The sequence below is a fragment of the Pseudorasbora parva genome, chromosome 1 (genome assembly GCF_024679245.1).
Source record: "Pseudorasbora parva isolate DD20220531a chromosome 1, ASM2467924v1, whole genome shotgun sequence".
In the NCBI taxonomy this organism is placed as follows: Eukaryota; Metazoa; Chordata; class Actinopteri; order Cypriniformes; family Gobionidae; genus Pseudorasbora; species Pseudorasbora parva.
In genome coordinates, this window is record NC_090172.1 from 49,435,452 (window position 1) to 49,448,910 (window position 13,459).

General features: G+C 36.1%; 1 protein-coding gene across 2 annotated transcripts; it reads left to right on the forward strand.

Annotated features, from left to right (window-relative positions):
* Positions 1-84: 84 nt before the first annotated feature.
* Positions 85-8,720, forward strand: si:dkey-171c9.3 (uncharacterized). Of its 2 annotated transcripts, XM_067451818.1 has the most exons (5): positions 85-114; positions 271-355; positions 2,867-2,944; positions 3,162-4,724; positions 7,624-8,720. In XM_067451818.1, exons 3-5 carry the CDS (start codon positions 2,867-2,869, stop codon positions 7,795-7,797), a joined length of 1,815 nt encoding a protein of 604 aa, XP_067307919.1. In that variant the 5' UTR covers positions 85-114; positions 271-355; the 3' UTR covers positions 7,798-8,720. The 2 variants fall into 2 exon arrangements, with proteins under 2 accessions (XP_067307919.1, XP_067307912.1); XM_067451811.1 differs by lacking the exon at positions 85-114 and having other exon boundaries at positions 116-355.
* The last annotated feature ends 4,739 nt before the right edge of the window (positions 8,721-13,459 follow it).

Below are 13,459 nucleotides of genomic sequence, written 5' to 3' on the forward strand. Positions count from 1 at the left end.
ATGATGCCGTTGTTAAGGGGCGGGACAATAGAATTTTCAAAAACACCCTAGCAACCAATAGGAAGAGAGCTCGCGTTCCTTGACTCCTGAGTGACGTTGGAGGGAATGTGCTTGGTAATGACAACAACAGGGGTTCTGTTTATTTAGATAAAATGTTTCAATAATGTTTATAAGCTTCGTTTATGTTGAATGTTGCTGATATTATTGTCTTTACAATGAAACCACACCCAGCCACCCACCCACACAGACATACATGCCCGTTTCACACAGGAAGTCTGCACACTGCCTGTGGCCCCATCACTAACATTCTCAAGTCTGTCAAGCCGAACTTGTTTGGCTGATTTCCTTCAACAAGGTAAAGAAAACTAATATTTTCCCCAATGCTTGAAGAGGTGATTTAGTGTATTTAGTTAATTACCATCACTTATATTATTATTAATGTATTTTTTGCAGAACTGATTTTCCCCATACGTATTGGCAGAAATTATATGCCCTTTTATCTTTTACTACTTTACTTTAAAAGTTGGACCTCCTGCTTTGCTCTCAATTTTCATTCAGCAAGATGAATTCGATTGTATCTTAGAAGTAAGCTTGAGAGGTGAAAATCTCAATGTAACCTTTTAAATCTATGTTACGTGACATTTGACATTCAGTTACACCTGATTACTTAGATGTGTAAGCAGCAATCTGTCTCCAGCTTTGATCTGTAAGTGTGCCTCATATGCATTTACTTCTCATTATCTTTTAGCAATACCATGAAATTTAATTTAACACCAAAACTTTCTATGTTTAATGGGGCATTTGATATCAAATACCATTGCATTTCCTTAGACCAGAACAATTACACTCTCATTTTATTACTCCTTAGAAAATCTCCATCATCTGTGTTTCATCAGAAAATCTCCTATGAGTGTTTCACATCCTTATTAAAAACATAAAAGTATGACGAAACATAAACAAAAGATTAGAAAACCAAAGACTTTTCAAGGTGACGTCCATCACAGCACTTCCCAGGAGACCTTTTATTTCCAATTCTCTTTAAATGTACTGATAATCTAACCTGAACCGACTGCAGCTAACAGGTTATGCGTGTGTTGTAGCAAATCAAATAAATATGTGGGCGCTCACACAAAGTGTTAGGCTGAGCTGATGCTTGTCAAAGCTTGAACTGACGTTGAAGCATAAGCCTCTTTTCCGTTTCTCTTAATACACTGCATTGGGTTAAAGGTTGCCTCATGATCCAGAATCATGTTTTGCCCAGTATAATTGCCTTAATTATTAAATCAAAGTCAGCAGGAAAATATAAATGGAAACAAGTTTTTTTTTTTCTTCCAGCGACTATCATCACCCACCATCTTTTCCTGTCAGTCACGTGACTTAGTTCCTGTAACAGACATTCGTGGTGATCACTTGTGGTTTCCAGTTCTTTTTCTGCTCAATTGATACATGTTTTTCTTTCGTTGTTCTTGGGTTAATTTAGTTGGTCATATCTATGATTTTAAATTTATTTTACTTTGCTTATTTTCATTCCTCACTTCTAATATCACCATTATCAAATGTTCAGCACTCAGGATCTACTAGGCAAACACTTTCCAAGCTAAAACAGTAAATCTGATAGCCAGAATCCTTGGATGAAATGAAGTGTTTATGGGGTGAGATGGGCGCCAATCAAACCATCACACATTGGATTTCAGGACTTAGGCAATAATTGTAGAATATCATGTACCCCAAGAGGATTGCTCAATTCTGCTCTTGGAGATCTACCTCCAAAGAATCATGACCGTCAAGTTCACTTGAAAATCCCTTGTGTTAGAAAAAGAGTTTATGCAGAATTATGCAGGTTATGTCTCCATGCACATTATTAGGCAACCCTGCACTGGAATATCAATGTGCTTCTGTCAGACTGTTGTCCTGAGATACAAAGTATATCATGCTCAGAAATTATATATTAAGGGCACTGATATTACAATTCTGTCTGACAGCGATAAGGCAATAATTATTAAATGTTATGGCCACTAACCAATAATAAAAAAGTGCATTATATTTTGTCCAGATACATTAAAATAAATCACAAAATTTAGTCAATTAAATGCTTTGAATCTAAAAGTAGGTATCACAAAATTATAACTGTTTAACAAATTTACAGTATGAAATGGTATGTTCATTGTTGTGAGATTATTTGCTAAAGATTACTTTTAATAGTGTTATTAAGGGGTCACAAAACCCTAAAACACATTTTTCTGAGATGTTAACAGATATGTACAGGTTGCACATATTGAAAAAACAGCAGCACTCATATTTCTTTATTAAGGGAAAGGTGATTTTTTTTTCCCCGGAGCTATTCGGTCTTCTGTTTGAAAAGTGAGGTATACAAATTAATTTGGGTGATGATTGGCTGCCACTGCGGGACAGTACGCATGTACGTCAGCAGTTTCTGAGTTTTTCCTCCACATTTTCAATGAGAATGAACTATTTTTATCCAATTACTGTCTCCCCTCTTCCCACCCTCTCTTCTGCTTTTCCGCATCTTTACATGCCCATTTCTCTGAGGTAGGACATCTTGAGATAAAACAATACCACTGACTATTTTGATCAAGTTTTTAAACACTATTTTAAGGTATGTATGTGCAAGTTGCTTTCAGTTAAACCTGCTCAAACATGTATTTTAGTCAGAGACTACACTAAGCCTTGCCTTGTTTACATTTTAAATTAACTTTAAGTGAGTATTAGATGACGATAAAGGTCAATAATGTTAAAATAGGTATGTAATTATATATGCAAATGTAATTGATAGCAACAAATACAGATAACCATGCTTACATATTGTGCATCTCTAAATTATATCTTGTTCCGATCTCTTTTTCAGATGATTGATGAGGAGTGGATTTGCAGCTCATTTAAACTGTGTGATCTAGTCACCACCTCAGAATCTGCTCACTCTGATGTAAGTACAGAAATTTTAGTATAGTATAATACAGTATAAGTATATTAAAATGCTGAAAATAAATGTTCCTTCTCTTCTAAGTTTTGTTTGCAATTTTTTAACAATCATCATACAGAAAAGGCAGCTGTCTAGCTGATAAAAAGTATGTCTGCTGTATAAAGTGCAACTTTATCTGATGAAAGTCAAGTCTTCATTTTTCTGTTATGACCTTTTTCAGGACTCTACTCAGATAGTAATCGACAATGTTTCATACCCACAACCAGCATTCAACCCGTCGTCAATCAAACACACGTTGGAAACATACAGCCGTTTACTGGATGCAACATTAGAAGAGAACATAGAGCCCATTCAACACTTTGCTAATATTACAGCCAAAGCTATTATAGATTCAGCTGTGAGGATCAGAGACCCAAGTGAATCTGTCAAAGTGAGAAAGGATGACGTTGAGATGCTAGCTGAAGAGTTAACTTTAAAAGTCTTTTGTAAAGCACTTGAAGAGATGGAGAGGCAGCATCACTCTGATGGTCCTTCATCCAAAAATATAAATGATAAAGGGGTTATGGAGGAGACCTGTGAACATGCATCAGTTCTGTGCTCCTCAGGCTACAACTGTGATAAAAATTCATTTGAAATGGAAACAGACAAGATGGAGGAATTTGATGACATGCTGACCACAGTATATGCCACTTCCTTGAAAAGCATGGCCAGTCTGGGGTCTCTCGACTACCCTGATGCTCCCCCAAGCACACCTTTACTTCCAGAGATGATGAGGAGTCGAGCCAGTTTCACAAGGAAGCTAAAGGGAGGACTTGCTAAAGAGTTTCTTCCTTCACCCCCTCCTCCGACCCCCAAAGACCACATGCAACCCTTATTGGAGAACCAAATGACGGACACGTCCGCTGACTTCATGGTGAAGCTGATGCGCTCGCTTTCACTGGAGTGTTGTCGAAACGAAGGTCTAGAAGAAGACAAGGACAGAGAAGCTGATGATGGTGGACTCCAAAATGACATTCCCAGGCTGACTGACTATGCAGCTCAAATATCTGCAGATATCCTTCATTCTCTTACCACAAACGAGATAAGAGTAAAGGACGAGGGTTGTGTGAAACGCATGTTGGCTATTTCTGATCGACTAGCGAGTGAAATTCTCACAACGTCTCTAGCAGAGGTGATGGCGAGAGGAGAAAAGAAGGTTTTGAAGGAAGAAACAACATCATACTCAATGGTTCCAGACAAAAGATCTAGCATGCTGTTCCCTGCAACGGACGGGGTGAAAGTTTTAGCTAGTGAGCTAATCATTAACGCTGTGGTTCAAGCGTTTGCTAAGCTAAGGCAGGGTGTGTTTAAACATGGAAACCAGCCACATCTTTCGGGCCAAGCAGCAGAACCACAGCCATGGGAAGAAGAAAGATATTCAAACATAGTGTGTAAAGACTCAACCAATTCCCTCAAAGCCAAAACCTTCAGATGCTGTAGCGATAAATCAGAACTTGACGCCATAAAAGCGACATCATCGGTACACACATTTGCCAACGACTTTGCAGAAGGCGTGCTTCAGCATTCTGTATGCGATGCTTCCAGCTTACTGTTAAACTGTAAGCAATCTGAGGGAGCAGAATTTGTCTCCCAGAAAGACATTAAACCTTGGGTGATCAAGATACGTGCTGAAGAAAGTCATCATGTCCTGGAACTGCAGTGTGTTCTACTCTGGGCAGCGGCCTCTCAGAACGGGACTTCAGCACTTCACTTTGATCTACCAGACACAAACCTTGAGCAACAGGTAAAGAATATTACAGTTTTCACTGACTGAATTTGTCTAATTGAGGAGATCATGTATGTTTGTAATACTTTTAGCTTTTTTTGTCTAAAGGCCCAGTTCACACCTAGGTCAATAACTATAAAGTGTTAGGTTCTGTTACAATTCCATGAGAATATGGAAGTCCACACAACAACTATAAAAAACATTGCTTTTCTCATAGAATTAAGCCCCTTTCACACTGCACGTCGGATCCGCAATATTCCCGGAACATTGCCGGGTCGCCTTCTGTGTGAAAGCAACCACGTTCCGGAATTGATTACCGAATTGAACCCGGGTCGGGGACCTAGTAACATTGTGGGGTTCGATCCGGGACGAGTGCTGTGTGAACAAAAGCCAAAACTAATGCCGCAACGTGTACATAGTTATCGTGCGACTCCTAGAGCTTGTTTTTTCAATAATACAACCCTGCAGTGCCAGAAGAGCTAGTCGGTGTTTTAAACGCAAAGAGTGTTCATATACAAAAGAAACTAAAATGAAACAAGCAGAAATGTGTGCAAACTGGACACAAGTCGAGACAACGGAGCTACTTACTATCCGCGCTGAAGCTGAGATCGCTCGCCATTATACGTCACAATCGCAGTGTGAAAGGGGCTTTAGAGGCCACTGTTGGGGGTAGTGCATTACAAGTAACTTGAGTTACATAATCAGATTACTTTTTAAGTAATTACTACAGTAACTAGTAAAGTTACATACGGAAGAGGATTAGGGCCAAGCAATAGTAAAAAATAATAAAACCATCTCGAGATTAAAGTCATTATAATATGAGATTAAACTCGTTAAATCTAGAGCAAATCTAAATGCAAATAAGAAATACAATGTAGAGAATAAACACGCATTGATCAGTGTTCATGGCATACTGATGAAATGACAGAGTTGGATCACTTAGTCAGGCAATATTTTAGGCTTTCTTATATAACAATAACAAAGAAATACATCAGCCTTAGGTCATTACAAGAATAATAAGTAGTATACAAACTTTAAAGAGAATTTGCAAGCAGCAGGGTCTTTTTAGAAGAAAAAAACAGTAAAATCTGCACAATGTACAAGTTTTCTTCTCCAAATACAACTTATTCTCAATTTTATTTAGACTTTCTTTTTCAAAACACGACTTTATTCTCGAAATGTAATTATTTTATCCTCAACATCTCTGTTTTTAATCTTTCTCTAAATTAAACAAATTAAATCTCACATTATAATGACTTTAATCTCAAGATGTTTTTTTATGTCTTATTTTATCATTATGTGGCCCTAATCCTCTTCCGTAGTATCACAATACGTTTACATTTACAACAAAATATCTGAGTTACTTTTTCAAATAAATAATACAAGTTACTTTGTTTTCCCATTTATTGACTGACAGCTCTCGTCCCCATGTTGAGAGAAATCGTAAGTGCATTGGCGTTGTGTGTGAACATGTAATGTAAATATAAGCATGCATTTACTAATCTTACTTATTCAGTAGAAAAGATTCAGTATTCCTTAAAATGAATAAAATCAGTGAGATGCAAAATCAGAATACTATGCAAACCTCCAATAATTAAATGTTAAATAAAACAAATATTTTTATGCATTTAATCGCACTTTGACTATGTACTTGCTGCTGACCTTCGATGAGGTCGATTCACAAAATATAACTTTTTTGCTATACATATATATATATATATATATATATATATATATATATATATATATATATGTATGTATGTACCAGTATATGTGTGAAAACAAGCCCAGTCCGGGTGAGAAACATTTACGCAAAAGTTACTTTATTAACTAATTACTTTTTTTAACTAAGTAATGCAATTAGTTATTTTAAGGGAGAAACACAATATTGTAATATTGCAATGTTGTAATATTGTAACCAACACTTTTATATAGAACCATTATTAAAACTTTAAAGCTATCATTAATGTTATCAAATTTGATGTGAGAGGGCTTTAACTCTTTTGAGGTAAGTTAGGGTTTATGGGGAAGTTTGCCTAAGACTTGGACATCAGTTTAAATTTTCCACATGCATTTATACTGGAAACCAAATAATACTTGTTAAGTATTATTATTATACCAACTTCTAATCAATTTTAATTAAAAAAGATAAGGAAACAACAAATAAAAAAAAATGTATTCTAAAAATATTTTTTAATAAATACATAAAATGATTAAAAATAGTTTGGACTGTCATCCCAGTAGTAAACGGGGAAACCTTAATCGCAAATCAAATTTAAACCCATCATTATTACATTTTCTTTCTGAAAAGGTTTTGTCTTATAAATCCTTTTATTTTTAAGTGTTTAAAGTGATATTGATACAACTCACCCCATTTTACAATAATCCCAGTCGTCATCAAAGACACTAGCTTTGAAGTTTATAGACATCAGTTTTAACTTTGCACATGCATTTATACTGGAAATATTATTTTATACAAACCCCTAATCAATCTTTTTAAGCATTTAAATTCAAAAAGTAAAAAAACTTTTTTTTTTTAAGTTTTACCCTATAACAAAATGATTGAATACATTGAATAAAGCAGGGCTAACAATAATTGTTTGCATTGTGGTTTCAGTAGAAGTAAATGGGAAATGTTATTTGTGTTAAGTATAAATGTTATAAATGTTAAGACCCTAGAAGTGAATTTAATACATTTTTCTCTCTCTTTTTTTTACATTTTGCATTTTACAATAATACTGGTCATTGTCTAACACAATAGTTTTAAGTTTATAAAGATATGAATTAAACTTTTTAAAAAGTGTAAATAAGCTCTTACTTCCTTTGAAAGAGCCAATCCGTTTAAGTGCTCACTCTAAAGTCTATTTTCATTATAAAATAATTGCATTACTTTTATTTGACTAACATTTTCCCTTAGCTCTGCAGACTCTCTCAGAGTGCCCGTCTGAATGGTTGGACAGTGGGCGCTTTAATGGCTTCTCTTGATGAGTTTTGTGACATGCAGCGAGCGACCAGCAGAGGGCGCTATGAGAGCTCCGATTCTCTCCTGGAGCATCTGCAGCATCTGATTGACAATGCATGTTTAAACTGATCTTGGACCAGCTTCACCCTTGCAGAACTAATCATTGATCTGTGCGACAACCTCTGATATGAAGACAGAAAACAGCAGACATTAATCTTCATCCACACAATCTTTCACATCCTAAACATTAACACAATGAGTCATAAAGTACATGCAGATCAATCTCCTTCTCACCCATTGAAAATGACCCCTTAAAGACAAAACAGCTGCATGCACGCTGTCTGTTTAAACCGATATGAGATCTGCTCTCCCAATCCAGACGCTCAAACCACAGCCATTATATTAGGTAAGCGGAAAGCTGACTACAAATCAGCGTTAGAAGTTACTACCATCCAGAACACACTGACACATTCTTGACCAAAGATTCTGTATATTATTTTTCAACAATATGTCAGTACCAATAATAAAGTGTGTCTGAATAATGATAAACAGTGAATGCTGTATTGTTGGAGCTGTTTTATGATGGAGCTGATTGCTCTAAAGGGGTGCGAAGGGCTTTGCGGGGTGTGTAAAAAGCAGGACTATTTTACTGCATCCCATTAATACTCCCAAAGCAGTGATACCTAACATGGCAGGAATGCGCTATAGCGAAAACCTGCATCCCACTCACTCCCACTCTTGGCGACCACAGCTTGAAAATCAGGGACACACACAAACTCACACATACTCATTCTTTGACCCTCTGCCTCGCTCTATCAGTCTCCCCTCCCAGACACGCTCTTTCTTTCACTCTCTCTCTCCCGCACACACACATATTCTCATACACAAGGGGGGCTGACTTCACAGCTGCAGTGTCAGTGAAGACACAATGGCTTTCAGTCCGGCCTCGTTATACGCATCTGGAGAAGTGTTTGTTCCAATGTCTGAGGAGCCGTCGCTGCCAAAAATGAGAGACGGCGAGAGAAAAAACGTGCACACGGAAAAAAGATAGCAGAAAAGGGGAGTGGGGAATAGAGAGAAGGGAAGAAGTGATTGCAACAGAGCTGACATATATAGAGTCAAATGGATCATGGGGGCTCTGGAAAATCTCCCAGAATCCCCCACCCACCCTTCTCCCCAAGCTATGACGCATCGATTTATTCTCTACAATAAGAGCCAGGCGCATATGAAGGAATTCCTTACATTAAACAGGCCTCATGATGTACTCATATATTTTCTATTCATATCACTTTAGCTTAGCGAAGCAATGGAGCGCAGCGACTTAAGTCAACAGGGATGGCGAGCAATCCTTTTGCATTCATGTGATCAAACGGTTCATAAAGGAGCCAGCGGAGAAAGGAAACTATAAAAGACCAAATAAATTCAATTAAAATGAGTACAATACATTCAAAATGCTTGCTCTGGAGAACAGGGATGTGTGTTCAGGTTTATGGAGTTTTCAAAGAATGTCCGCATCAGCCCTTATCTATCTTCAAGATGAGGTCAAATGTAAAACACAACATTTTCTCTGTGATCTGAACTCCGTTATGTGATCCAGTGTGTGTCACGCTATATTAAAGGATTAGTTCCCTCCAAAACATCAAATCGGTCATCATTTACTCACCCTCATGTTGTTCCAGACTTATTTTCTTTCTACAAAACACGCAAGATATTAAAAAAAATTGTCTCAAAATGTGCCCATCAGGCGCGTAGCTAAGGGGGGGGGAAGTTAGGACGATTCTAAGGGCCCATGAACTTTTGGGGCCCCCAGGGACCGGTTTTATTAGTAGTAACAGTAGTAGTAATGAAATATAAATTGTTAATGTATAATTCAACCAGAGTAATCAATTTTTGAATAAAAAAGTATTTTATTCCTGTGATCAAAGCAGAATTTATCATCATTACTCCAGTCTCGAGAGTCACATAATCCTTCAGAAATCATTCTAATACGAGGATTTGATGATTAACAAACATTTATGATTATTATCAGTGAATCATATATGAGTGATTTGTGAAGGATCATGTGACACTGAAGACTGGAGTAATGATGATAAATTCTGCTTTGATCACACACTGTAAAAAATTATTTAGAAAAAAAGTTACCTGGTTGCCTTAAAATTTTGAGTTCATTGAAATTACAATTTTGAGTTAATACAATGAAATTGTTTTGAGATTCAACAACCTTTATTAAAATATTATTAAAAGATTTTGTAAGCATAATGGCCAATTGTGTGTGTTTTATTTCTGATGATGCAGTGAAACATGCCAAATAGTGCTATTTTCATTATTTATAAAAAAAAAATTATGTGCACTGTAAAAAATTATTTAGAAAAAAAGTTACCTGGTTGCCTTAAAATTTTGAGTTCATTGAAATTGAAATTTTGAGTTAAAACAATGAAATTTTTTTGAGATTCGACAACCTTTATTAAAATATTATTAAAAGATTTTTTTAAGCATATTGGGTAATTGTGTGTGTGTTATTTCTGATGATGCAGTGAAACATGCCAAATAGTGCTATTTTCATGATTTATCAAATTTTTTATGTGGTTCAGATACAAAAATATTTTGAGTTTCTATTTATTAAACAAATTTCCTTCATTGTATCAACTCAAATTTTTAATTTCAATAAACTCAAAATTTTAAGGCAACCAGGTTACTTACTTTTTTAAGTTAAACCAACAAAAAAACAACCAAAAAATTTTACAGTGTGGTTCAGATACAATAATATTTTGAGTTTCTATTTATTAAACACACTTCCTTCATTGTATCAACTCAAATTTTTTATTTCAATAAACTCAAAATTTTAAGGCAACCAGGTTACTTACTTTTTTAAGTTAAACCAACAAAAACCAACAATTATTTGGATCGCTATAGGTTGGCCTGTATGTTTGGTACCGTAGGGGGCCCAACCTCATATTCTTTCATAGGGCCCAAAATTGCTAGCTACGCCCCTGGTGGCCATGCAATGAAAGGTAAGACCCAACAACACTAGACCCAATTGACCTTCATTGTATGGAGAAAAACACTCGATTTCAAGCAAATGATTTCATGTTTTATGTGTATGTGCAAACTGTCCCTCTAAGACGAGATGATTCAGGTAAAATCTAGTTTTTTTCATGCAAAGGTCATTTTGGGGTGTTTTGCTTCCATGCCATATACACTAGTAAAAAAGAAAACATTCAAAACACACATTTAAGTGCTTTATTTTATTACACTTTATCTATTCGTATATGTAGATTTCAATTACAATATGTATCTTTAAAGGCTGATGCTAAGCCATGAAATCTCCAGTTCAGAATCACTCATACAAACTATTCCTATATATTCGGAAGATTTTAAACATGTGAAACATAGCTTATATTGTTGTCTGATTTATATAACATTTTATTCTTAAAGGTTTTTTTAGATTTAATTTCCCCTCTGTCAAAAAACAAGTCTTCTTCCTGTTGACAGCACTAAATGCCATTGCTAGAAATCATTCAGTAGCAGACATGAGTGATCCAACCATTAGTTGCTGTCTCTCATGCTCATCGCCTCTTTTGGTGCACTTCTATAGTAAAGACCAGCGAGGATCCGTGCTTGAGGAGTGAGCGCTGGTCTCGTCGGTTTCCTCAGGCCGACCACGAGCCTTGACCAACCAAAATCAGACATCTGTGTTCCATCTCCACTAGACCCTAGTATAGACAAACATATGCAATGGCTCGCACACGATGCTCGTCTCCTGCTGTTTATGGCTGAAACAGAAAGGCTGCAGATATATTTACAGTGTGTGGAGAGGAATGAAGTTTCGAGTCCCTTTACTTTTACTGTGGACCGTTTATCTCAAGACGACTGGAATTTTCAAGACAGCTGAAGAGTACAAGTGATAAACATAATTTATTAGACAAACTCAAAGTCTTTCATCTTCAGTTCTTTTAGTCAGATGTTGACAGATTATTTAGGTCATCTTTCTGCCTTGGCCTTAACATATATATTTTACTTATCCTCTGATTTGTTATTTTGTCCTTCTCAGCCACACAACTCGCTGCCCAAAAACCCACCAGCAATTTATTTCGTAGGTTTTTAAAATAACTTTCATACATGGGAGTCTTCGCAAGAACCACCAACGAAACACTAAAGACAGAAAAAAAAAGAAAAAGAAATAATGGTCTTATACCTCTTAAACTCCAGGACCATTTTTTGGGATTTCCAAACTTTTTTTGGCCTACCCAAATTGAAAAGCCTCCCATACACACATACAGTGGTCTAAGTTTTATAGGAAACCCTTCGAAGTTGCATAAAACACTGCTAAAAGTGATAAACATGTAAGTATAGGTTGTCTAAGCTGTAATACCCCCCCCCCCCCCCCCCAAAAAAAGGAGGCGCTTTTGGATTTATTTTATAAATTCATTTTTTAAAGTGTGTAACTCAGGCCCTGTGAGCTCTAGGAACCTGCAGACAGTTTGGGCTATTTCCACTGAATTCCAGAAAATAGTTGAAAAAAGAAGATTGTCTGTGTTATGTATGCAAGATTTACTCAAATGGGTCTGAAGGTAGGACACCCCCCCCCCCATTTTCCCCTCCCCCTCCCCTGCTACTCCCCTCCACCACCCTCCACCCACCATATACAGTGATATAAATGCAATATCCCAGTGTCATTAAATTAATTATACATGCTGGAAACACCCCAAACAGTTCTAGAGCACACAGGGCCTGAGTTACACACTTTCAGAAATGAATTTATTATAAAAAAAATCAAAAAGCGCCTACTTTTTTTTGGGGGGGGGGGGGGAGTATACTTTAGACAACCTATACTTACATGTTTATGACTTTTAGCTGTGTTTTATGTAACTTCGAAGGGTTTCCTATAAAATGACACCAACATTTTGAACTTAGTATGTGTGTATGGGAGGCTTTTCAATTTGGGTAGGCCAAATCCAGGCGGAAATGGTAGCTGAGTAATTTAGTGTAATTTAGTAATTTAGACTCTAAGCTTACGACATCATAAGAAATGTTGTAACAGTTCTTAAGATTTTGTGAATCTGCAGGTGTGTCTTTAATGTAATTTTTTAAAGGACTATATAAATAAAAATGAAACGTTCCACATAAATATAAAGCTTTTACTTACCCTTCTGCAAAAAAGCATCTTAAGCCAGCAGCCTTATATTTTGCTGATATTAACTGGACTTCCAACCTGGTCAGGCTGGTTTTAGAGGGGTTTTGAACACTTTAACTGATCTTCTCAAATTTGCTGGTCATCTTAAACCTGCTAAACCAGTTGGCTTAAAGCAGTGGTTCTTAAGCAGGGGCCCGGGGTCCACTAGGGGGCCCCAGAAAACTTCCAAAGAGGCCTCACAATTATTTAAAATAAAACAAAACAAGCATAAAACAACAAAACAATATATTTCTATATAATTAAGATATTTCTATAAATATTTCTATAATTAACCCCACAAAAAGTGATACATGATGGCCTAATTTTGGGTGATTTATAGTCCTGAAAAATGTAATGTAAATACAATCTTATTCTCCTTTTGTTTGATTAATAGTCCTGGAAAATGTAATCTAAATACAAACTTATTCTCCACGGGCATTTGTATAATAAATATGCATTTCATTATGCAACACCTTATTCTATTGGTTTAAAAAAAAAAAAAAAAATATATATATATATATATATATATATATATATATATATATATATATATATATGCACATTTAAAACAATCAGGCCTGACCAAAGAGCTGTACAAGGCAATACACAAAAACAAGA

Bases quoted from the DNA above. Each gene is read 5' to 3' on its own strand.
- si:dkey-171c9.3 (XM_067451818.1), top strand. From the start codon at position 2,867: ATGATTGATGAGGAGTGGATTTGCAGCTCATTTAAACTGTGTGATCTA. The intron at 2,945-3,161 runs GTAAGTACAGAA...GACCTTTTTCAG, and splicing joins CAGAATCTGCTCACTCTGAT to GACTCTACTCAGATAGTAAT. The intron at 4,725-7,623 runs GTAAAGAATATT...ATTTTCCCTTAG, and splicing joins ACACAAACCTTGAGCAACAG to CTCTGCAGACTCTCTCAGAG.